The sequence below is a fragment of the Nerophis ophidion genome, linkage group LG18 (genome assembly GCF_033978795.1).
Source record: "Nerophis ophidion isolate RoL-2023_Sa linkage group LG18, RoL_Noph_v1.0, whole genome shotgun sequence".
Taxonomy (NCBI): domain Eukaryota; kingdom Metazoa; phylum Chordata; class Actinopteri; order Syngnathiformes; family Syngnathidae; genus Nerophis; species Nerophis ophidion.
The window spans coordinates 22871645-22898426 of NC_084628.1; the positions used below are offsets into that span (position 1 = coordinate 22871645).

A 26782-nucleotide genomic window follows, 5' to 3' on the forward strand; every position below is an offset into this window, starting at 1 on the left:
TTTTATTTATAAATTTCAATATTTACAAAAAAAGATGAGAAACAATAACCAAAATAATTACAAAAACTGTAAAAAAAAAACAGTGCAAAATAAAACAGCGCCAGGGGTTGTAAATGCATAGTAACTAAAATATAATTTTAGTTATATATATATATATATATATATATATATATATATATATATATATATATGCACTCACTAAATTTCAGTAAATAACTTAAATTTGGAACACAGCATTCATCGTTTTCACAGCTTTTTTGTTGTTGGAGGTAGAGAGTGTTTTAATGTACATTTCCAAATCTTTTTTTAAAGGCACAAAAGACAGGTCGGGCATTGAGAAACTTACATTTATGAATATAAAACCATTGTTGTTTTTTTGTTTTTTTTATGTTTATTTATAAATTTCAACAATTAAAAAAAAGTAAATCAAACAACAATATAAAACATTATCAAACATTATGAACACAGTACAAAACAGCGACAGGGGGTTGTAAATTCAAAATAACAAAAATAAAATACAAACAAATATATATATAATAAAGCCGTAGGCTCATTCAGATTTTTTAAATAAATGAATATAAAACCATTGTAACGACAGCACCCTGCTTATTTCGTCACTACCAGGCGCAGAGGGGTACCCCGCAATGCGCATGCGTATAGGACCGGCCCGCGCCATTTTGGATCGTCTTTCTGCACTAGCTAGTTGTTTCAAGCTTCCTACATTGGTTTATGATTCATTAAATCATTTTCAAACGAAGTGCGGATAACAGATAGTCGTCTTCGTGTTTGAATTTTGTTTAAAATTGGTCTTCGTCTGGGAAATGGACGGAGAAGAGGACGACTTCATGTCCGAGAGCCACTCCGGTAAACACTTTTTGTTTCCCACAAGACAAGCTAACCTGTTTGGTTAAAAATAACATTTATAATAACCACCAAATTACTTTGATTATGTTCTTAATTTTTTAAACACCCATTTAGTTAGGCAACTAAAACACTGCCACAATGTTAACAACTGATAACACATCCTGACATATTGTACATATTTCTGTGATGTGTTATCCTGGCCATTTACTAAGAGTTTTCTGTTCCTTGTGATATTACTTCCATGCAGTGTAGGGTATTGGACCGAGTTAACAGTTGATTTGTCATGTGGTAATTATTGCGTAATATGAGAAGCTTAAAAGTGAGTTCCATCCATCCATCCATTTTATACCGCTCATTCTCTTTGAGGTCGCGGGGGGAGCTGTTAATAAAAATAGTTTTCATCCACAGATGATGGAGGCTGCACTCCAGTTCTGGATGAACATCCAGCATCGGACAGTGAGGACGTGAGCAGCAACAGACATCAGTCTGAGGTCAGGGTTATTGATGCATTCCTGTATGATTTCATGAACGTTTTCTTTTAAAAGCAGGAGATGTGCCGTACATACAGTGGGGCAAAAAAGTATTTAGTCAGCCACCGATTGTGCAAGTTCTACCACTTAAAATAATGACAGAGGTCTGTAATTTTCATCATAGGTACACTTCAACTGTGAGAGACAAAAAAATCCAGGAATTTACATTGTAGGAATTTAAAAAAATTTATTTGTAAATTATGGTGGAAATAAGTATTTCAATCAATCAATCAATCAATGTTTACTTATATAGCCCTAAATCACTAGTGTCTCAAAGGGCTGCACAAACCGCAACACAAACCACTACGACATCCACGGTAGGCCCACATAAGGGCAAGGAAAACTCACACCCAGTGAGACGTAGGTGACAATGCAATGGATGTCGAGCGGGTCTAACATGATACTGTGAAAGTTCAATCCCTAATGGATCCAACACAGCCGCAAGAGTCCAGTCCAAAGCGGATCCAACACAGCAGCGAGAGTCCCGCTCACAGCGGAGCCAGCAGGAAACCATCCCAAGCAGAGGCGGATCAGCAGCGCAGAGATGTCCCCAGCCGATACACAGGCATGATGTCAACCATTTGGTCAACCATTCAAAGCTCTCACTGATGGAAGGAGGGTTTTGGCTCAAAATCTCACGATACATGGCCCCATTTATTCTTTCCTTAACACGGATCAATCGTCCTGTCCCCTTAGCAGAAAAACAGCCCCAAAGCATGATGTTTCCACCCCCATGCTTCACGGTAGGTGTGGTGTTCTTGGGATGCAACTCAGTATTCTTCTTCCTCCAAACACGACGAGTTGAATTTATACCAAAATGGATACATGGATGATACAGCAAAGGATTGGGAGAATGTCATGTGGTCAGATGAAACCAAAATATAATTTTTTGGTATAAACTCAACTCGTTGTGTTTGGAGGAAGAAGAATACTGAGTTGCATCCCAAGAACACCATACCTACTGTGAAGCATGGGGGTGGAAACATCATGCTTTGGGGCTGTTTTTCTGCTAAGGGGACAGGACGATTGATCCGTGTTAAGGAAAAAATGAATGGGGCCATGTATCGTGAGATTTTGAGCCAAAACCTTCCATCAGTGAGAGCTTTAAATGGTTGACCAAATACTTATTTTCCACCATAATTTACAAATAAATTATTTTAAATTCCTACAATGTGAATTCCTGGATTTTTTTTTAGATTCTGTCTCTCACAGTTGAAGTGTACCTATGATGAAAATTACAGACCTCTGTCATCATTTTAAGTGGGAGGACTTGCACAATTGGTGGCTGACTAAATACTTTTTTGCCCCACTGTACTTTTAAACAAGTGGTGTAATACTAGCATGTACATGATGTTAATGTCACATGACCAAATGGTTATGTCAACAGGACGAGGGCAGCAATCACGAGGACGCGTCCTACAATAAGCGCCGGGCTGACAGCGGCTCAGACAACGATGCCCGGCCAGCTGTTGACAGCGACTCCGAGGCGGAAGCTATCGGTCGCCATGGCAATGAAGGCAGCGACTCTGAAGCAGAGGCGGCGAGGCCTGCCGACAGCGACGATGACTCGGTGGGCAAACGCCGGATGAGCATATCAGACAACGAGGAATCGTCGCCAGTCAAACACGCAGCCTCGGACAACGAGTATGGGGAGGCGCCGTCCCCTGGCAGGCGCAGGGGAAGCAGCTCGGACATGGAGGAAGCGGGGGAAGCCACCAAAGCGGCCGCAGACAGTGATTCCGGCGATGAGGACTTCAGAGCAAAGTCTCCTAGTCGCTCCTTCAATGCTGACAGCGATTCTGGCGACGAGGACGCCAAAGTAAAGTCTCCCAGCCGCCCTTACAATGCTGAGAGCGATTCTGGCGATGAGGGCGCCAAAACAAAGTCTCCCAGCCGCCCTTACAATGCTGAGAGCGATTCTGGCGACGAGGACGCCAAAGCAAAGTCTCCCAGTCGCCCCTTAAACGCTGACAGCGATTCTGGCGATGAGGACGCCAAAACAAAGTCTCCTCGTCGACTTTTCAATGCTGATAGTGATTCTGAGGATGAGGACGCCAAAACAAAGTCTACCAGCCGCGCTTTCAATGTTGACAGCGATTCTGGCGATGAGGACGCTAAAGCAAAATCTCCTAGCTGCTCTTTCAACGCAGACAGCGATTCCGGCGACGAGGGCGCCAAAACAAAGTCTCCTGGCCGCCCCTTCAACGCTGACAGCGATTCTGGCGATGAGGACGCCAAAACAAAGTCTCCTCGTCGACCTTTCAATGCTGACAGCGACTCTGGCGACGAGGATGCTAAAGAAAAGTCTCCTCGCCGTTCTTTCAACGCTGACAGCGATTCTGGGGGTGAGGGCGCTAAAGCAAAGTCTCTTAGCCGCCACTCCAAAGCGGACAGCGATTCTGGCAAAAAGGGCGTTAAAGAAAAGTCTCCTCGCCGTTCTTTCAACGCTGACAGCGATTCTGGGGGTGAGGGCGCTAAAGCAAAGTCTCTTAGCCGCCACTCCAAAGCGGACAGCGATTCTGGCAAAAAGGGCGTTAAAGAAAAGTCTCCCCACCGTTCTTTCAACGCTGACAGCGATTCCGGAGGTGAGGGCGCTAAACCAAAGTCTATTAGCCGCCACTCCAAAGCGGACAGCGATTCTGGCGACGGGGGCGCTAAAGAAAAGTCTCCTCGCCGCCCTTTCAACGCTGACAGCGATTCTGGGGATGAGGGCGCTAAAGCAAAGTCTCTTAGCCGCCATTCCAATGCGGACAGCGATTCTGGCGACGAGGGTGTTAAAGCAAAGTCCCCGAGCCGCCCCTCCAACCCTGATAGTGACTCGGACGCTGAGATGCCGACTCGACGCAAGGCGGCGCGCGTTGACTCTGATGACGAGGCCGAGACGCGGAAAGGGAATGCTGAGGGGGAAGGACTGGGCAAGTGGAAGGCTGTGATGAAGTCAGACAGCGAGGATGAGGGCGGCGGGGGCGAGCAGAGGAAGGCCACCACAGGAAGTGATGTCAAAATGCATGCGGCGCACAGAACCTCAGACAACAGCGACGATGACGAGCAGCCAGGTACAGACCTTAGAACAGTTTCATTCTGCATAACAATAACAAGTCTCTTCCAATTACAGGTTGCTATGTCATATATATATGTCTGTAAGAAATATATGTATATATATATATATATATATATATATATATATATATATATATATTTATATTTATGTATATATATATATATATATATATATATATATATATATATATATATATATATATATATATATATATATATATGTAGGTGTGGGAAAAAATCACAAGACTACTTCATCTCTACAGATCTGTTTCATGAGGGGTTCCCTCAATCATCAGGAGATTTTAATGGAAGCATTCACATACAATGGTTTATATAGGGCACAGAGTGGGTGGGTACAGGCAGGCGTAGGGTGTGGTGATTGGCTCATGTGTTACCTAGGAGGTGTTTCCTTCTGTGGCGGCATGTTGAAATAATTTCACTGCGCTTGTTGAGGGATGATAGATCGGGATGATATATAATAGACAGTTTCTCTTTTAAGCATAGGTTGCATCTTTTATTACCACTGTTGTAAGGTGTGCTGGATGCAAGAATTTGCCATGTTATTGAATATTCAACATTGTTGTCTTTGAGGTTCCAAATGTGTTTGCTGAGTTCTGTAGAATTCTGCAAAGTCTGGTTTCTAAAGGAGGCGTTGTGATTATTCCATCTTGTTTTGAACGCTCCTTCGGTTAATCCTACGTACGTGTCGGATGTGTTAATGAGAAATAACAGCTACCAACCATTCACGAAACCCAACACAACACTCCAATACGTGCACCATGACAGCAACCACCCACCCACCACCACGAAAAGAATACCTACCGGAATTAATAAAAGGCTATCGATGCTGTCATCTAGCAAAGCTGAATTCGACCAAGCAACCCCCCCGTACCAGAAAGCACTCGATGAAAGCGGATACAACTTCACCCTCACCTATGAACCCACTTCAGGAAACCAACCAAAAAAGAGCAGAAAACGAAACAACATCATCTGGTACAATCCGCCATTCAGCAAAGACATCTCAACCAACATCGGCCGTAAGTTCCTCACTCTGATCGAAAAACACTTCCCCAAAGGCAACACCCTAAGAAAAATATTCAACAAGAACAACATTAAATTGAGCTACAGCTGTATGAATAACATGCAACAAATCATTTCAAACCACAACAAAGCAATTGCAAAAGGACTGCCTACCCCCAGACTAAACGACTCTGAAACCAATAATGAATGTAACTGTCGCAAGAAACCTGATTGCCCTCTCAACGGAAGGTGCTTACGGACATCAGTCGTTTACCAAGCAAAGGTAATACGCAAGGACATTAACACATCCGACACATACGTAGGATTAACCGAAGGAGCGTTCAAAACAAGATGGAATAATCACAACGCCTCCTTTAGAAACCAGACTTTGCAGAATTCTACAGAACTCAGCAAACACATTTGGAACCTCAAAGACAACAATGTTGAATATTCAATAACATGGCAAATTCTTGCATCCAGCACACCTTACAACAGTGGTAATAAAAGATGCAACCTATGCTTAAAAGAGAAACTGTTTATTATATATCATCCCGATCTATCATCCCTCAACAAGCGCAGTGAAATTATTTCAACATGCCGCCACAGAAGGAAACACCTCCTAGGTAACACATGAGCCAATCACCACACCCTACGCCTGCCTGTACCCACCCACTCTGTGCCCTATATAAACCATTGTATGTGAATGCTTCCATTAAAATCTCCTGATGATTGAGGGAACCCCTCATGAAACAGATCTGTAGAGATGAAGTAGTCTTGTGATTTTTTCCCACACCTACATATTGCGCTCTACCACGGTATCGAGCACTATTCTCTGGATAATCCAATCAAGATATATATATATATATATATATATATATATATATATATATATATATATATATATATATATATATATATATATATACTGATTGGCAATACCCAATCAACAACTAATTGAGTGATTGTATTTGCAGTGAAGAGGAAGAAGGCCATCCTATCAGACAGTGAGGATGAGGAGCAGACAAACAAACCAGGTATGACAAGAGTGAAGAATTGAGTGCGCGCACACAGACTGAAACACACATTGTGACGTCTACTTCTTAGCCAAGAGGAGTCGGGCCGTGTCGGACGACGACAACTCCGACAGTGATGCAGACTCGGGGGGACCCGATAAAAGTATGGCGGCCAAACTGAGAGAGCTGGGCTCTGACAGCGGCAGCGATGACGATGACGGGTCAAAGCCCGCTGGCGAGAAGAAGGATGAGAAGGCTTTGTTTGGTAGCGACAGCGACTCTGAAGACAACGAGGAGGAGTGAGTAAATGTTGTACTCGAAAAAATGTCCCTCTTATAAAGGGTAAAAATAATTTATACAAGTTATTTTTGCTTGTAATGAGGAAAAAATCTGCCAATGGAATGAGCCAAAATGGTCTTGTTAAGATTTCTTCAAATAAGACATTATTTTTAAGCTTTAACAATTCTAATGTGATCTTGAAATTAGCAAGTAAAACACATATTTACTAGGACTGTCAAGTTTTGTGTCTTTTAACAAAGTTGTGATGCTCAAAAGTAGTATTTTTTCCTCAGATATATCGTCTAAATACTATTCAGGGGATTGTGACTTGTATTAAGTTTGTTTGGATAATTTAGAATAGAATAGAAAGTACTTTATTGATCCATGGGGGAAATTTAGCACCACAGCAAACTGTGGTGCTACCAATAAACACTTAGGTATTTTTTACATGTGAATAATATTAATAGTCTATTATACAGCATTATTCACATGTAAATAATATTTATACAGTCTATTATACATTCAAGTACAGTCAAAAAGGAGAATGCAATATACAGTCTGATAGTTACATAATTTGACCAGAAATTAGAAATATAAACCTGGTGAGATTGTTTTCTAGTGTAGGGCTGCACAATTTTGAGGAAAAAACCTAATTGGTATTTTGCTCTGCAAAATTGCGATTCAATTTGCAATTCAAATTTTTTATGCATTTAATTTCGTTAGACAGTCAATCAAAATATTCTTGTCTTAAGGTGCTACACATTAAAACAATATGCAATCATTAACTTTCAAAAATATTTGACTTCATGCAGACAGACTTTGAGCTTTTGTCTACATCAAGGGTGTCAAACGTAAGGCCTGCGAACAGGGTTTAACCAGCCCGTGGGATGAAATTGCTAGGTTAAAAAAAGAGCCAAAATTTTTGAATGATAGAAACTGGTGTTGTAAATGTGTCCAGTAGATGTCGCAATAGCAATTATTTGTATCTATGTATGTTATGCTATATATGTAAAAAAAAAATAAACCACATGACGTTAGTACATCAGTACATCCTGTAATTTGATTTTGATATTATTTTTTTACAAACCCCTTTTTCAATATGAGTTGAGAAATTGTGTTGGATGTAAATATAAACGGAATACAATGAGTTGCAAATCATTTTCAACCCATATTCAGTTGAATATGCTACAAAGACAACATCTTTGATGTTGAAACTGATAAGCATTTTTTTTTGCAAATAATCATTAGCTTTAGAATTTGATGCCAGCAACACGTGACAAAGACGTTGGGAAAGGTGGAAATAAATACTGATAAAGTTGAGGAATTCTCATCAAACATTTATTGGGAACATCTCACAGGTGTGCAAGCTAATTGGGAACAGGTGGGTGCCATGATTGGGTATAAAAACAATTTTGCAACAAAATGCTCTGTCTTTCACAAGAAAGGATGGGGCGAGGTACACCTCTTTGTCTACAACTGCGTGAGCAAATAGTCAAACAGTTTAAGAACAACATTTCTCAAAGTGCAATTGCAAGAAATTTGGGGATTTCAACATCTCCGGTCCATAATATCATCCAAGGTTCAGAGAATCTGGAGAAATCACTCCCAAGTAAGCGGCATGGCCGGAAACTAACATTGAATGACCGTGACCTTTGATCCCTCAGATGGTACTGTATCAAAAACCGACATCAATCTCTAAAGGATATCACCACATGGGCTCAGGAACACTTCAGAAAACCACTGTCACGAAATACAGTTTGTCAGTACATCTGTAAGTGCAAGTTAAAGCTCTACTATCCAAAGCGAAAGCCTTTTATCAACAACCACCGGCTTCTCTGGGCCCGAGATCATCTAGGAAGGACTGATGCAAAGTGGAAAAGTGTTCTGTGGTCTGACGAGGCCACATTTAAAATTGTTTTTGGAAACCGTGGACGTCGTGTCCTCTGGAACAAAGAGGAAAAGAACCATTTTGATTGTTCTAGGCGCAAGGTTCAAGAGCCAGTATCTGTGATGGTATGGGGGTGTATTAGCGCCCAAGGCATGACTAACTTACAAATCTGTGAAGGCACCAGTAATGCTAATAGGTACATAAATGTTTTGGAGCAGCATATGTTGCCATCCAAGCAACGTTATCATGGATGCTCCTGCTTATTTCAGCAAGACAATGCCAAGCCACGTGTTACAACAGTGTGGCTTAGTAGTAAAAGAGTGCGGGTACTTTCCTGGCCCGCCTCAGTCCAGACCTGTCTCCCATCGAAAATGTGTGGTCCATTATGAAGCGTAAAATACGACTGTGCAGACCCTGGACTGTTGAACGACTGATGAATTGATTAACGTGGACCCCGACTTAAACAAGTTGAAAAACTTATTCGGGTGATACCATTTAGTGGTCAATTGTACGGAATATGTACTGTACTGTGCAATCTACTAATAAAAGTATCAATCAATGATGCTTGACATAAAAACAAGAATGAGAAAGAATTCCACTTTCAAAGCTTCAACAATTAGTTTCCTCAGTTCCCAAACGCTGCGATGAGGTGGGGACTTGTCCAGGGTGTACATCGCCTTCCGCCCGACTGTAGCTGAGATAGGCGCCAGCGACCCCAAAAGGGAATAAGCGGTAGGTAATGGATGGATGGATGGATTTCCCAAACGTTTATAGAGTGTTGTTAAAAGAAACGGTGATGTAACACAGTGGTGAACATGCCCTTTCCCAACTACTTTGGCACGTGTTGCAGCCATGAAATTTTAAGTTAATTATTATTTGCAAAAAAAAAAAAACCCCGAAGATTTTGTGATGCCAAAAAACATAGTAGTATCGACTAGATACATTCCTGTACTTGGTATCATTACAATAGATGTCATCAATGGCGTTTGTTTACATTGTGGCGCCGGTGAGCTACGGTGTGTAGTGAAACATGTTTAGCTATTCCTCGATACTTGTAAGAAACATACTTTTTTCGTCGCCATGGAGGCGAGGATTAGTGATTTAGAAGTCACTAAAACGCTGCAGACTGCGGCTAGCTAGCCATGTCTTAAAGCACCTCTCTCTTCCTGAGGCCGTTTCAGTGTTATAACTTCACCGTAATCGTTAGTTTTTAAGCCAAAATGCGTCCGTTCCCCCCTTTCTGTCTGCACACTGTGTCTGTTTATAAGTACTCTGTGATCGTGCGCTGCCGAACATGCTCCTCTGCTCGTAAAACCAGAAATGACTTGACCTGTACTTTTTAGAGGCAGTATAGTACGGATTATGATTCATTAGTTTTGCGGTACTATACGAATACCGATATATTATATAATATATATAATATTATCATAGATTTCCAGAAAACACAAATGCCTTTTTTTCTTTCTTCTAGTCCAGGGGTAGGGAACCTATGGCTCTAGAGCCAGATGTGGCTCTTTTGATGACTACATATGGCTCTCAGATAATTATATTTATATAGCGCTTTTCTCTAGTGACTCAAAGCGCTTTACAAAGTGACACCCAATATCTAAGTTACATTTAAACCAGTGTGGGTGGCACTGGGGGCAGGTGTGTAAAGTGTCTTGCCCAAGGACACAACGGCAGTGACTAGGATGGCGGGAGCGGGAATCGAACCTGGAACCCTCAGGTTGCTGGCACGGCCACTCTCCTAACCGAGCTATGCCGAGTAACCGTGTAATACTCTTCCATATGAGTAGGTGGCAGTCGGTAGCTAATTGATTTGTAGATGTGCGAAACAGCGGGAGACAGAGTGCAGGTAAAAAGTTGTTTAATGCTTAAACCAGGGGTAGGGAACCTATGGCTCTAGAGCCAGATGACTGCACCTGGCTCTCAGATAAATCATAGCTGACATTGCTTAACACGATAAGTAATGAATAATTCCGCTGGTAATCACAGTTTCAAAAATAACGTTCAAATCATAAAACATTCTCATGCATTTTAATCCAACCATCCGTTTTCTACCGCACCTGTTCACGATGTCGCATTAATGGTAAGAAGTATTATATTTATTATCGGTTAACTTTTAGAATAACAATGTTGTTAAAAAGAATAAGAGACTTATTATACTCTACAAATGTTGGTCATACTTAAAAATACACAAATTTAGTTGTATTCAGTGTTGAAAAATGTTATATGGCTCCTACGGAAATACATTTTGAAATATTTGGCTTTCATGGCTCTCTCAGCCAAAAAGGTTCCCGACCCCTGTTCTAGTCCATCTGTATCTCTGTTCCAACCTAACGACGACACTCCGAGACATCCGAAGCTCAGTGGCCGCTGCCCTCTGAGAACATCCCGTTTGAAGCCTTACAAAGGCCAGATACTGTCCTTGGTCTTGTGATGTTTCAAATGTGAGCAGCATGATGGTTAATTCCTATTCCACCAGTACACTTATTGGTCGTTAGTGGATCACGGACCTCTGTGACGTTTGCCGAACAGCAAGTAAAATATTGAAAGATTGTTCTCAATTATTTTCTGCTAGGTCTCCCATAGGTGGGAGGAAACCGCACCCTCAGTATGTGCTGCGACTATTGATTGTATCATTTGTCTTTTAAAATTGTTATAAGTACACCTATGCATACCAATGTATCCTTATTAGCATTAACCTCTTAAGGCCCAAGCTGTTTGTTTACATGTTTTTTTTATTTCTCTTTGCTATTTGGGCTTATCGGACCCTAATTACAACCCTGTTGCCATATGAGTCGGGAAATTGTGTTGGATGTAAATATAAACGAAATACAATGATTTGCAAATCCTTTTTAACCCATATGCAGTTGAATATGCTACAAAGACAACATATGTGACGTTCAAACTGATAGAATTTGATGCCAGCAACACGTGACGAAGAAGTAGGGAAAGGAATGCTCATCAAACACTTATTTGGAACATCCCACAGGTGTGCAGGCTAATTGGGAACAGTTGGGTGGCATGATTGGGTATAAAAGCAGCTTCCATGAAATGCTAAGTAATTCACAAACAAGGATGGGGCGAGGGTCACCACTTTGTAAGCAAATTGTCAAACAGTTTTAGAACAACATTGCTCAACGAGCTATTGCAAGGAATTTAGGGAATTTACCATCTTCGGTCTGTAAAATCATCAAAAGGTTCAGAAAATCTGGAGAAATCACTGCAAGTAAGCGATGATATTACGGACTTTTGATCCCTCAGGCGGTACTACATCAAAAACCGACATCAGTGTGTAAAGGATATCATCACATGTGCTCAGGAACACTTCATAAAAACACTGTCAGTAACTACAGTTGGTCGCTACATCTGTAAGTGCAAGTTAAAACTCTACTATGCAAAGCAAAACCCATTTATCAACAACACCCATGAATTTTGCCGGCTTCGCTGGGCCCGAGCTCATCTAAGATGGACTGATGCAAAGTGGAAAAGTGTTCTGTGGTCTGACGAGACTCCAAGGTACTTGAACTCCTCCCCAACCCGGAGGTGGCACTCCACCCTTTTCCGGGCGAGAACCATGGACTCGGACTTGGCGGTGCTGATTCCCATCCCAGTCGCTTCACACTCTGTTGCGAACCGATCCAGTGAGAGCTGAAGATCTTGGCCAGATGAAGCAATCAGGATCACATCATCTGAATAAAACAGAGACCTGCAGCCACCAAACCAGATACCCTCAACGCCCTGACTGCGCCTAGAAATTCTGTCCATTAAGGTTATGAACAGAATCGGTGACAAAGGGCAGCCTTGGCGGAGTCCAATCCTCACTGGAAACAGGTCCGACTTACTGCCGGCAATGCGGACCAAGCTCTGACACTGATCGTACAGGGAGCGGACCGCCACAATCAGACGGTTCGATACCCCATACTCCCTGAGCACTCCCCAGAGGACTTCCCGAGGTACACGGTCAAATGCCTTTTTCAAGTCCACAAAGCACAAGTAGACTGGTTGGGCAAAATCCCATGCACCCTCAAGGACCCTGCCGAGAGTATAGAGCTGGTCCGCAGTTCCACGACCGGGACGAAAACCACACTGTTCCACACGAGTTCACATTTCAAATTATTTTTGGAAAAGAGGAAAAAAAACATCCGGATTGTTATAGGCACAAAGTTCAAAAGCCAGCATCTGTGATGGTATGGGGGTACATTGGTACCCAAGGCATAGGTAACTTACACATCTGTGAAGGCACCATTAATGCTGAATGGTCCATACAGGTTTTGGAGCAACATATGTTTTCATCCAAGCAAAATTATCATGGACACCGCTGTTTATTTCAGCAAGACAATGCCAAGCCACGTGTTACAACAGTGTGGCTTCGTAGTAAAAGAGTGCGGGTACTTTCCTGGCCAGCCTGCAGTCCAGACCTGTCTCCCATCAAAAATGTGTGGCGCCTTAGGAAGCGTAAAATACGACAGCGGAGACCCCGGACTACTGAACGACTGAAGCTCTACATAAAACAAGAATGGGAAACTTTCAAAGCTTCAACAATTAGTTTCCTCAGTTCCCAAACGTTTATTGAGTGTTGTTAAAAGAAAAGGTGATGTAACACAGTGGTGAACATGCCCTTTCCCAACTACTTTGGCACGTGTTGCAGCCATGAAATTTTAAGTTAATTATTATTTGCAAAAAAAAAAAAAAAGTTTAGGAGTTTGGGTTGAAAAGGAATTGCAAATCATTGTATTCCGTTTATATTTACATCCAACACAATTTCCCAACTCATATGAAAACGGGGTTTGTATCTTAATAGATTGAAAATCAACACCAATGAGTTGACTGACGAACATATCACATGATTTATTCAAAAAGTATGAATAAGGACAAATAAAGGTGGAATACTATTAACCGCAACATGTAAGTGTAAAAAAAAAAGAGTTATGATTTGTACATTTTCAGGATTTGCTTGTTTTATTTTTAAACAAAGAAAACAATCTGAAGTTGTCTTTATTTTTAAGTTATCGTGCTGTGATTTTACCAGTCTGGCCCACTTGGGAGTAGGTTTTTATCCATGTGGCCCCAGATCTAAAATGAGTTTGACACTCCTGGCCTACATTGTGCTCTTAAAATAATCGATACAATCTATATAGTGTTTATAATGTAATGTAATCATAATATATAATAAAAGAGTAAGCAACCATCTAAGAAGATATTAGCTTATTTCTCTCTACTGTAGAATTCTTTACCAATATACTTTAATTGGTAGGTAAAAAACTTTATCCTAAATAAATAAACAAACTAAATAATTCATTGGACTCATTTCTATGAGTAAAATTTTCCTCAAAAAAATAATACATTTCTTAAAGTGATTTTTTTTTTAGTAGGAAGAACTAGGTTGGACGTTGGGTTTTTGTTTGTTGCCAAATGACATCATGGGATCATGGCATTTTTGCTTGTTGGTGTTTATGGACTCATATTGCCATCCAATCTAAAACTGAAATGTTTGGCTTTGTAATCATCTTTTTTTCCCTCCAAATTTGGGGAGTTACGAGGCTCTCTGTCTGTGCGTCTAGTGTGATCGGTCTCATTGAGTCGCGAGACAAAGATTGTAAATGACTGAAAAGAGGGCTCACTGCATTCAGTTAAATTTCCTGTGAAACGAACGCGCTCAGGAGCTGAGAGCGATGCAGAGTGAGACTTCTATCTCTCCGTTTGAAGTGTGGAAGAAAATGTCTGTCACTTAAATGCCGATGACGGCGGAGAAAAAAACGCAATCGCACTAATTAAAATGTTAGATTAGCATTCTTAGCATCGTCTTAACATCGCTCAACTTGGACCTCTGCATGTCTCCCAGGAAAATGATTGCCGACATCTTTGGAGAGTCTGGAGACGAGGAGGAGGAGGAGTTCACGGCAAGTACTTTTTCCCTGTGACTCATTCATGACGCGCAGCGCGTGTGGATGTTAACAAGGGAAGTGATGGCTTTGTGTGTGCAGGGATTCAACCAGGAGGACCTGGAAGGAGACAAGGAGGAGGCCACGCAGAAGAAGCAGCGGAGGCAAGAGGATTCTGATTCTGACGAGGGTGTCGAGCGTGGCGGCCACGAGTAAAACTCACTCCAAACACGTTTATGTATGAAAAGGCATTGTGTGCTAGTTTAACTCTTTGTGTGTGTGCGTGTAGCACCAGCTTCATGTCCGACTTTGACATCATGCTCGCTCGCAAGAAAGCTATGAGCGGCAAGAAGAGGCGTCATCGTGACGGCGGGACATTTATCAGCGACGCCGATGACGTGGTCAGCGCCATGATCGTGAAGATGAACGAGGCCGCCGAGGTCTGCATGTCAAAATAAAAGCCCGAGCGACAGCGTGGCACTTCCCGTTACCGACCGACTCTCTCCTCCTCCGTACAGGAGGACAGAACGCTCAACAGCCAGAAGAAACCGGCGTTGAAAAAGCTGACACTGCTGCCTCAAGTGGTCATGCACCTGAAAAAGTACGATCTTCCTTTCACCGAGTGGGCGAGGTCACAAGAGACCGGGTCCAAACCTTAACTCCTCTTTGGTTGTGTTGTCCCGTAGGCAGGACCTGAAGGACACGTTTATCGACAGTGGCGTCATGTCGGCCATCAAAGAGTGGATCGGCCCACTTCCTGACAAGTCGCTGCCTGCACTACGAATCCGGGAAGAGCTGCTCAAGATCCTGCAAGAGGTGAGTGCAACAACGGCGTTTACTGAAAACAGTCTGGTGTGTGAGTGACCAGGGGAGCGGACAAAATCCTGGCGTGCACACTTTTTCACGGCAAAGTTGGGATGTATCAAGAGTGAACTGAGCACGGAAAAATGCTGTGCCTCACACTAGGGCTGAACAATTCACCAAATTTTACTTTCGATTGTGGCTTCTCACGATAATGAAAATATAATAATCGTGGGAAAAACAATTAATGAGCTGTGCAAATTCCGGAGCTTGTGACAGTGAAACAAATGATGACCGAATGAGTCAAAAAAGAGCATGAATACGAGATGCTTGGGATGTCACCGTGGTTGCTATTTTTTATTTGACACAACGCAAGTATGCCTAATCTATATCTCTAAACTCAACAAAAAAGTAAGCCATACGATCGGAGTCACATAATTGGCCACTAAAACAGAATCCGCTGATACATGCAAAATAATATCTGGAAAACTGACATAAATGTGAGTGAAATGTTGTCATTTTGAAGACGCATTTGTTTGGAAAAATCCCCAAAACACTCTACTGCTGTGTTCTGAACTAAGCAATCCATTTCAAAACGTTCACTTGAAACAGCGACTAAACTACGGAGCTAAAGCTAACAAGAACAATCCATACACCCACGACACATACCATCTGCTTGTGTTGTGAACAACATCATGGATGTAACATCAATTTACAAACAGTGGTGGCAACCTGATATATTCGCTTTCTTTGTTTTAAGAGCCTCAAATTGCCTCTTTCCCCGTCAAACTGAGAACAGCAGCAAAGCACACTTCCACCCATTCACAATAATAGCGTGGTGTGCCACATCCGGTCTGACTGCGCTAACAAAATAGAGGTTTCAAAAAAGTACCATATACAAGCATAATGTACTTGAAGCACTTATTGATATTGATACTCTCACAGTTATGTTAGATCCACTATGGATTGGACTTTCACAATATCATGTTAGACCCACTCGACATCCATTGCTTTCGGTACCCTGGTGGGGGGGTTGCCCACATATGCGGTCCTCTCCAAAGTTTCTCATAGTCATCATTGTCACTGTCACCGACGTCCCACTGGGGTGAGTTTTCCTTGCCCTTAAGTGGGCTCTACCAAGGATGTCGTTGTGGTTTGTGCAGCCCTTTGAGACACTGAGGGCTATATAAATAAACATTGATTGATTGATTTAGACAATTATGTTTTGACTTAAAAACTGATCAAATCTAACCAAAAATGTATTTCACCAATAAATGTTAAGATTTTTGCATTTAATTAACAAACATTTTATTACATTTTATTTTATACAAAAAGTACATACTCTATGGTGGTAAAAAAAGAATATGTGTGTCTGTTAGGGCTGCAACTAACGATTAATTTGATAATCGATTAATCCGTCGATTATTACTTCGATTAATAATCGGATAAAAGAGACAAACTACATTTCTATCCTTTCCAATACTTTATTTAAAAAAAACGCATACTGGCACCATGTCCTTTTGATTTGCCAAAATAAAACAAGGCAAGTGTTACAAAAATGGGTTTTTTTTATAAAGTGCACCATTGTCATGCACAATAGCAATAATTTTGCTTAGGGGAATTTCAAGCCTGGCTACTACTTATTCCAACCATTCTGCAATGTTGGATGCTGAATGTCTTTCCTCTAGTGGCATGGTGTCGTAAGGCAGATTGACTTCATGTTCCATTCGTCTCCAATGTAGTGGCATGTATTGCCAAGGTAGGCTACACTTGTCCACACATCAGTAGTGAGAGCAAGTTTTCTCTGGGTGGCTTTCATGTCAGTTTTCACAGCTTGAAATGTCTGCTAGTACTTCCTCTCCATCAGTTTGGTAAAATGGGTCCTCGAGGGAAGAGTGTAACCAGGTTTGAGGACATAAATCATTTTTCTGAGATCGTCATCCTCCACCATTGATAGTAGCCTCATGTCAGTTACCAACATATTCAGGATAGCATCAGTCAATGCAGATGCTTGCTGTGGTGTGCAGACCTTCCTTTGTACCAAGTCTCTAATGTTGGCTTGTTTCTTTCTGAAATGAGAGAAACCATATTATGAACGTACATAGTAGCATCATTTACATGTAACTTAATACACACCTAGCTGATTTATTTAATAACGTCTGATGTAAAAGGCACATTTTTTCATATCATGGTCACTGCTGCCTAGTTTTTCTTGTTATACTGTTATACGTCCGTCCTTCCGTCCGTCTAAATACGCCACCACATTAAAAAAAAGCTAAATGAAATAAATGGACATAGGGGATGTATCATACACCAATAACAACACAGAAATGTAACTCATCAGATATTGTACATGTTTCTGTTGTGAATAATAATGGATTTGTTTTAGGCTGCCTCTGAATAATAGCACAAAATATTCCAGCACCTTCATAACGTTTAGTTATACTAAAGCGTCACTCAGATCTATATATATTTATATAGCTTTATGGGGCCCGGCTACATTGATCCATTATGAAACCAACCTGAGATATTTCTGTCCGTTACGTTTATTCCCAAATTGGTAAACGTGCATTTTCTTTCTCAAAACTGAGTCAAATGTGCTGGAGACACATTATCAGCCCTGCGTTGCAACAAAGGGATAACGTTAACGTTATTCACAAAAAAGCTGAACTTATGAATGCCTGTTGCCACTCATAAAAACACAGAAAATGAAGACCTCGCATTCTCCAAAAAGTTCCTGACACTCTGAAAGTTAATACACAACAGTTGCTGCTGCACTTCCTGAAAAAAATCTCCTCGTTAACAAAATATCAAAAAGACACAAAGACGGACACAACGATCAATGTACGTACCATGAGTTCTTCCCTTCATCCATGGCTCCCACGTGCTTCCTGTTCAGGTGCTCCCGAAGCGATGTAGTATTTCCAAGCCACGCAGGAAACGGTCTTCTTTGCAGTGTTTAAAGTAAAATATTCCCAACACTTTTGACGACTTAGGTCGTACACTTTTCTCCATTGCAGCATTAACCTCCGGATGTTTCTGCGCCGAACTATCGGTACTGTTTACTGCCATTTTCCCAATGTTTCCAAATAAACGAGACTGCGTGGTCATGTGAGCTGCACATGACACATCATTGGCTGGCTTACTGCCACCTCATGAGACGTAGCCTCAGCGCCGCCCTGGCGCTGTTTTGTACTGTTTTTGTACTTATTTTGCTTGTTGTTTATCAGCTGGTTATAAAAAAAGGTTTAGGAAAGAGAGAAAGAGAGAAAAAAAAAAAAAAACCTCAGTGCATGCGGATTGCATACAGCCAACAAATCGATGACTAAATTAATCGCCAACTATTTTTATAATCGATTTTATTCGATTTAATCGATTAGTTTTTGCAGCCCTAGTGTCTGTATATATGTTAGGGGTGCAACGATACACAAAATTCACGGTTCAGTTCAATGTTTTTGTGTCAAGGTTTAATATTTTTTCGATACAAAAAAAGGAGAAATTTCCAGGCCATTTTGTACTTGTATTTCATTAAAATGATCAACATTTTAGTAATTAAATGTATCTGGTGCTGCTACACCTGCCCCATTTTCTGCTGTGCATAATTATATCAATCAATCAATCAATGTTTACTTAGGAACAAACCTCGCAGTAAGCTGCGACCTCCCCCCCAAGTCATGACAGAATGATCATAAGGGACGGCGTGGCGCAGTGGAAGAGTGGCCGTGCGCAACCCGAGGGTCCCTGTTCAATCCCCACCAAGTACCAACCTCGTCACGTCCGTTGTGTCCTGAGCAAGACACTTCACCCTTGCTCCTGATGGGTGCTGGTCAGCGCCTTGCATGGCAGCTCCCTCCATCAGTGTGTGTTAATGGGTGAGTGTGGAAGTAGTGTCAAAGCGCTTTGAGTACCTTGAAGGTAGAAAAGCGCTATACAAGTACAACCCATTTATTTATTTATTTATTATATAGATAGCCCTAAATCACTAGTGTCTCAAAGGGCTGCACAAACCACAACACAAACCACGACGACATCCTCGGTAGGCCCACATAAGGGCAAGGAAAACTCACACCCAGTGGGACGTCGGTGACAATGATGACTATGAGAACCTTGGAGAGGAGGAAAGCAATGGATGTCGAGCGGGTCTAACATGATACTGTGAAAGTTCAATCCATAATGGATCCAACACAGTCGCGAGAGTCCAGTCCAAAGCGGATCCAACAAAACGAGAGAAACTATTTTGGAGGGCAGTATCCGCCGTATATACAATCGTGTCAGTGTTAATAGAACCCAGTTGTAGCTGGGACGCATTGTCTTTAATCTCCTTTCTAATGACTTAAATTTTCTTACTAAAGAATTGCATAAAGTCATCAGCTGAGTGGGTGGAGCTACTGGAAGGAGTCCCTTGTTGGGTTAGCGATGCTACCGTACTAAACAAAAATTTAGGATCGTTTTTATTACGGGGGATGAGATTTGAGTAATATTTAGCTTTAGCTAAGGTAAGCATGTCTTTTTAAGTTATTAAACCATCACTCCATGCTTGATGGTGCACCTCAAGTTTAGTCGTGCGCCACATGCGTTCCAGCTTTCTACATAATAATTTCTGAGCTCTAGTTTCTTCTGTAAACCACGGGGTACGCTTTTTTGGAGCCTTTTTTAACTTTAGCGGTGCTATGTTATCAATGGTTTCGCGCAGGGCGTCGTTAAAGTTGTTAGTGAGGTTATCAATAGAGCCCACATACTTTGGGAATGGTGCCATTACCGAGGGCAGTAGGTCAGCAAGAGTTGTCGTTGTGGCCGTATTAATGTTGCGGCTGCTATAGCAGTTATTATTATTATTAGTTTGACAAACGTGTGTCCGAACCTCGAATTTTATAAGGTAATGATCGGACAATACTTTAGTATACGGGAGTATCGTAACTTTGGAAACGGTGATACCCCTGACAAGCACTAGGTCTATCGTATTACCGTTGCGATGCGTGGGTTCATTTATTATTTGTGTGAGACCACAGCTATCAATTATAGTCTGTAGCGCTACGCACGGTAGGTCCGATGGTGTATTCATATGGATATTAAAGTCCCCCATTATGATTATATTATCGGCGTGCGTCACTAGATCAGCAACGAACTCTGAGAATTCATTGATAAAGTCCGAATAGGGCCCTGGGGGGCGGTAGATAACAGTCAGGTGTAGAGGCAGCGGTGTGACACCATATAAAACAAAAACAGCATCTTGTTAAAAAAATATACAAAATAAATCACCCATCTTCTGTGGTGCATTCTTAGCAGCAGAGTAACAGTGGGTGCAATACGGAAACTGCATTTTCCTCTTGGACTTTTGTCTTGTTGTACAAAACAGAAGCAATCGCCTGATTGATATCCTTTTCCCTCTTTGAATAATGTGTTAATGCAGTGGTCACCAACCTTTTCAAGCCGTAGATCCCTGGTCTCAGCCAAAAACCAAAGAAAGATCTACCTCTTGGTTTTGTTTTCTAATGTGCCCAGGGCCAATGACAGTCGAGTCACAGGCCGTTGTTGGCTCCTGTCCGGCACTTTGGGTACCCCTACTATAGAAGTTCACTAGAGTCTTAATACCATAGTACAGGTAGTACTAGTACATAGTACATTTGTTTTGGTCACATGGTGAGTGAGTCACATTGTTTTTACGTCAGAACCGGAAGTTGTAAAATCATCTGTTCACCTGGCAGGTTTTTCCTCTGGGATAAAATAGGGGATAAATGGAGAAGTCCTTATTTTACTTCCACGTTTGTTTTATCATATATGTGCACATGTCAATGTTTAGTTATGTATTCATAACAAATCAACACAAAATCCGTACTTTGGAGCAATGTTCACGAAGTCTCGTATGCTTCCCGTCGCAGGTGAGTGATGATGGTCATGGAATTTTGGTTGAGGGAATAGTTGTTTGATGTTAGATGCTAGAAAATCTTAGATGTGTTGCTACAGTCATTGTTGCAGCTCAATGATTTATAAGCACGTCATGCAATGCGCTTTTGCAATATGAGTGGGTGTCGCGCACCGCTGCTCTCGGGGGATGTGGCCACGGTGTCAAGATCGGCTGTATGAGAAGCTGAAGAGAGAGGCGTGTTCAGGACTTAAAATAAGTGCCTGTTTGCAGTTCTGTTGGTCATTTTCCGGGTCGGGGTTTCACTGATTTTTTTCTAATATTTTCGTGATCAACCGTTAGGTTCCCAAAGATCGCAATTGACAGTTTGATTTGGTCTTATTGAAAGTGGGAGGGAAAAAGAAAAACAATAGGAGCCACTTCTAAACTATGCTCCTGTAGGGGGCACAGTGTGGGACTATGGGGGAAAACACTCAGTAAAGCATAAGAAGTTTTTTGTTTTTATTAAATCATGTCATCAAAATGTTTTAGTGTGTTTATAAGTTGTTCTTGAGCACATTAAACAATACCTTGATCCTTTTGGTCACAATAACGTGATATGAAATATTCATATCGTTACATTCCCAGTGTGTAACAAGTAATTTTGTCTCCCTGAGCTCCCATGAAATCTTTCATGCAAGAACAATCTTTAGCCTGTGAGTGCTGGGACACAGCTGTAGTAAAAATGGGTTGGGCTCAGCAGCTCATTAGTTCATCGCAGATCAGTTAAAAAAAGCAAATATCAGTCTTAGATCCCATCCCACGATCGGACATCTGTATGTATAATTATATTTATATATTTGTCCCTTTCAAAAGTACCGATTTGGCACCCATGTCAATCATTATGTTACTGATACCCTAGCCATGCCCACTGACACAAACGGTTGTTTTGTCGTCTTGTTCGAACTCCCAGCTACCCAGTGTGAGCCAGGAGACTTTGAAGCACAGCGGGATCGGACGAGCCGTCATGTTCCTGTACAAGCACCCCAAAGAATCCCGATCCAACAAAGACCTCGCTCTCAAGCTCATCAGTAAGCGCCCTTCATGCTTTGAAGGAATGTTCTTAGAGAAAAGGAGAAGTACCAAACGTATGTTGTGTTGCATCCAGACGAGTGGTCCCGGCCCATCTTTGGCCTGACGTCCAACTACAAGGGAATGACCAGAGAGGAGCGACAGCAGCGGGACCTCGACCAGCAGATGCCTCAGCGCAGACGACTAAGGTAGCCTACTGGCCTATTCCATATCTTCACCATGACCTCTTATATCCTCCACCACAAGAGCTGACGTCTTTGGACTTTGATTGGAAAATCTGGCGTCACTTGTCTGCCAGCACTGCACAATAACATTGTCTTCTTCATCACGCTAACCAGCTAGCTTCGTTGCTCCTGGCATCTCATTGGTCAGCTCCACCATCATCGTCACTTCATGCTAGGACTGGACATTTAATGGAAATTGAATCACGATTTCGATTTTGGCTTCCAACGATCATAAAAGTATTATAATCGGAAAAAAAAAATGTTCGATAAGATAAGAATATTTATTGTCCTTGCACAAGCATGCACAGTACAATACACCAGTTCAACGAAATTTTGGGCACGGATATTCTCCTCATTGCAGAACAGGTAAATGATCAAAACATTTTGAAATAAATATGAAAATATACATGGAAAAGGGGGGAAACAAAGTAGAAGAAATATTTAAAAATAAACCGCAATCTTATGCACTAATTTGGTAGCATGTTATTTCATACATTAAAACTTGTAGTTATATTGACAGCAGATTATCGCACCAGTTATTTCACACACAAAAAAGTATTGCACTTTGTTGCTGATTGCTCTTGTGCCTGTGATGGCACAATTACACAGTCACGTTTGTATTTAAGAGGACCATGGCCCGGCTACAAAAACTGTCCCCCGGTCTATTTTATATTGGGCTAAAACTGATGAGGAGCGAACGAGTTAAAAAAAAAAGAGCACGCCTACTCGAAGTTTGGGATCTCATCATGGTTGCTCCTTTTTATGTGACCCAGTGCAAGTATGGCTTATCAATAATCACTGAACTCATCAAAAAAGTTTGGTGCACAATTGTAGCATTCATGTAACCACAAACGGAATCACAGAATTGGTCAATAAATTGTAATCTGCTGTTAAACGCAGAATATCAGGGAAATTGACATAAATGTGAGTGAAATGCTATCATTGTGAGGAGAAGGAATGTTTGTATGGGAAAATAATGTGTCCAATAGTGCTAATTCTTCACCTAAACACTCAGCAGCCCCGTTCTGAACTAAACAATGTGGAGACGGCCACTTGAAACACAGACTAAACTACGAAGCTAGAGCTAGCAAGAACAATCCATACACCCACAACACATCTCGCCTGCTTGTGTTGTTGTGAATGTAGCTTAAAGTCGTCTCCACACTGTCAAGCTCAGAACAGCACTTTTCTCCCCCTTCACAATAACAGCGCCGTGTACAACATCCGGTCTGACTGCACCAACAAAATAAAGGTTTCTAAACATACTTTACACAAGCATAATGTACTTATTGATACAATGACACAATTATGCTTTGACAAAAAATATTGGTCAAAATTGTCCAAATATGTATTGCACCAATAAATGGTAGAATTTTTGCATTTAACTAACAAACATTTTATCAAACTTTATGTACCGTATTTTTCAGAGTATAAGTCGCACTGGAGTATAAGTCGCATTTTGGGGGGAAATTTATTTGATAAAACCCAACACCAAGACTAGATATTTGAAAGGCAATTTAAAAATAAATAAAGAATAGTGAACAACAGGCTGAATAGGTGTGCGTTAGATGACGCATAAATAACCAACTGAGAAGGTGCCTGGTATGTTAATGTAACATATTATGGTAAGAGTCATTCAAATAACTATAACATATAGAACATGCTATACGTTTACCAAACAATCTGTCACTCCTAATCGATAAATCCCATTACATCTTATACGTCTAGTCTCTTATGTGAATGAGCTAAATGATATCATTTGATATTTTACGGTAATATGTCAATAATTTCACACAAAAGTTGCTCCTGAGTATAAGTCGCACCCCTGGCCAAACTATGAAAAAAACTGCGACATATAGTCCGAAAAATACGGTATATTTTTTGTTACTATTTTTATAACTATTATAACTTTTTACTTGTTTATTTGTTAGCAATTTCTATCTGGTTGTTCTTATAAATTATATTCAAACTTGCGTTTTGGGTGGTACATTAAATACTTATGTTTACAAATTAATGAATAATCATGTTATTAATCTAGATTTTTGCCATAATCGTCCAGCCCTACTTCATTCTGTCCTTAGCACACATGTTCTAGTCTTCAGTGTCTCCTGTCCTTAGCACACATGTTCTAGTCTTCAGTGTCTCCTGTCCTCTTTTTCTTTCATCTCCCCTCCTCCTCCTCGTCCTCCCAGTCAGCCTCAGCAGGCGGCGAGGGCGCAGGACCCAGACGTCTTCTCTCCACCAAGCAGGTTCTCTCATCAAACGCATGCTTGTAACCTGTGACCGGCCTGGTTTTTCTTCTTCCTTCTCCTGTTTTAGTTGTTCAGCGTGGGCATTGGTCAAATCATTAGCAGAGACAATGCAAGTTTCTGCAGCCTATGCGTGGTAGTTTAAAGCCCTGCCCCTTTCAGGCTGAGATGAATAGCAGGTGTTGCATGTACTCCGACACGCATGCTCATCTGTTCAACGTGTCAGGATAAAAGGGACACGGGCTTAGCTCAGGGTTAAACAGAAAAGGATCAGAACCTTCAGAGACATTTATTGTTAGTTCCGGAATGTTCTGGAAGGTGTGTGATGTCATGTTGGCTGCTCTGCGGTGACCAGTAACATTAACCGCATGAGAGGTTGGACCTAAGGAGCAGGTCCTGGTTCAGAGGACTGGTCAAGTCCCTATCATGACGCTGACCTCTTCCTCCTCTTTGTCTCCTCAGCTCTGGAGGTCAGACGCCACGTCGAGACCTGGAGAAGCAGCTGACGGGAGAGGAGAAGTAAGTTGGATAGTGTTGCCATGGTAACTGTTGACTCGCGTGTAATCCAATGAAGAGTCGAAAAAACGCAGTTCAAATTGATATGAATGTTGTTTAACTTTGTGTGCGGTCCATAGAGCGCTGCGACCCGGAGACCCGGGCTTCTGTGCCAGGGCTCGCGTGCCGATGCCCTCCAACAAAGACTACGTTGTGCGACCCAAATGGAACATGGAGATGGAATCCAGCAGGGTAAGTGGTCAATCTGAACGTCTCCTCGTCGATCAAGGTGTGAAAAGAAACAAAGTAATGAAAAGCAACACATTACTGTGGTCGTCTAACCCGGATTTCCGCTGGTTGCGCAATGGCTGCGGAGGGGCGCCGCCACGGCGGCGGACTTTTTCTGTTTCCATTCAAATCAATGTGTCGGTTTCCACCACCGGTTGACCCCCTGCTTATGGCACGGCAATCCATGCCTGTGCGGTACCGCATCCCTGCAAGCGATGGACCGAATGTAGGCCGGCACGATTCTTGGCATCTTGACTTATACCGATATTAGCCTTTTATTATTGATATTGGCCATTTTGTTTTTTTTACATACAATTACAACATTGGTAATTGGTCCTCTGCAGAACGCCTATAAAAAAGGTCTCAGCCTCCTGGAGAAGCACAAGCGGCGCTTTGCCGAGCAGCGAAAGCGGCAGCGTCCTCAGGGCGCCGTCAAGATCAGCGTGGAGGGCAACAGAATGCCCCTGTAGTACCTGCTCTTCATCTGAGGGGGGCAGTAAGTGCTTACTGCATGATGCTGCAGTGATGGACACTCACAATCCCACGCTAACCTGATCGGTGTTCGTGTGCTTTGTCCGTCCGACTTGGGATGACATGACGCTGCTTCCTGTCGCCGTGACAACAACAATGTGGTGCTTTGACTTAAACGCGACTGCTTTCTGTGCGTCCCTCAGGGTCCCATGAAGAGAGGAGGGATGACCCGCGTGGACAAACAGATGCGACGATTCGCCGACATCCGCCGCCTCACCAAGATAGGTCACGCCGTCAAAATCAGTGTGGAGGGCAACAAGATGCCGCTCTGATTTTCAGCCCCTTAGGATTTATTTTCTTTCCTTCTGTTTTTCCTTTTCTTTTTTAAATGTTAGGTTGACCATGGCCCACTCTATTGCACTTTTTAAATCTCTTGTTTCTAATGCCGTTCGGAGCGTCTCCCCTCACAGACCGTCATCATGATGCTGACATGTTGTCAGTGAAAATTGCGTGGTCACGTGACATTTTAGCGTCCACGAGCCACATTGACTGCTCTAATGGACGCTCGCAGAGCTCAGACCTGTTCGGAACCTTTCGGGCTCAAATCTCTTCTGTTATTATATTTGTTCAACCTTTTTGTTGCTGCTCAGGTCTGTGGTCTGCTCTATCAGGTCTCAACAAATGGTGATGATGTCACAACTGTTTCTGGGTCAGCTTGTCGAGACTTAGCAGGCCCATACAGTCGCTGACACTTTTCTTAATAAAAACTCAAAGCCAA

The 26782-nt window shown here is 41.9% G+C and overlaps 1 protein-coding gene across 3 annotated transcripts; it reads left to right on the plus strand.

The window, feature by feature from the left end:
- The first annotated feature begins 641 nt into the window (after positions 1 to 641).
- LOC133536948 (protein IWS1 homolog) lies at positions 642 to 26782 on the plus strand. Of its 3 annotated transcripts, XM_061877702.1 has the most exons (17): positions 642 to 864; positions 1273 to 1355; positions 2782 to 4450; positions 6449 to 6508; positions 6579 to 6786; positions 14503 to 14560; positions 14645 to 14754; positions 14832 to 14982; positions 15061 to 15143; positions 15229 to 15358; positions 22159 to 22276; positions 22354 to 22465; positions 24694 to 24750; positions 25213 to 25269; positions 25386 to 25497; positions 25878 to 26029; positions 26208 to 26351. In XM_061877702.1, the coding sequence occupies exons 1-16, from the start codon at positions 822 to 824 to the stop codon at positions 26001 to 26003; spliced, it is 3177 nt and encodes a 1058-aa protein (XP_061733686.1). In that variant the 5' UTR covers positions 642 to 821; the 3' UTR covers positions 26004 to 26029; positions 26208 to 26351. The 3 variants fall into 3 exon arrangements, with proteins under 3 accessions (XP_061733686.1, XP_061733685.1, XP_061733687.1); XM_061877701.1 differs by lacking the exon at positions 25878 to 26029 and having other exon boundaries at positions 644 to 864; positions 26208 to 26782; XM_061877703.1 differs by lacking the exons at positions 24694 to 24750; positions 25878 to 26029 and having other exon boundaries at positions 645 to 864; positions 26208 to 26782.

Bases quoted from the DNA above. Each gene is read 5' to 3' on its own strand.
- LOC133536948 (XM_061877701.1), top strand. From the start codon at position 822: ATGGACGGAGAAGAGGACGACTTCATGTCCGAGAGCCACTCCG. The intron at 865-1,272 runs GTAAACACTTTT...TTTCATCCACAG, and splicing joins CATGTCCGAGAGCCACTCCG to ATGATGGAGGCTGCACTCCA. The intron at 24,751-25,212 runs GTTCTCTCATCA...TTGTCTCCTCAG, and splicing joins GTCTTCTCTCCACCAAGCAG to CTCTGGAGGTCAGACGCCAC.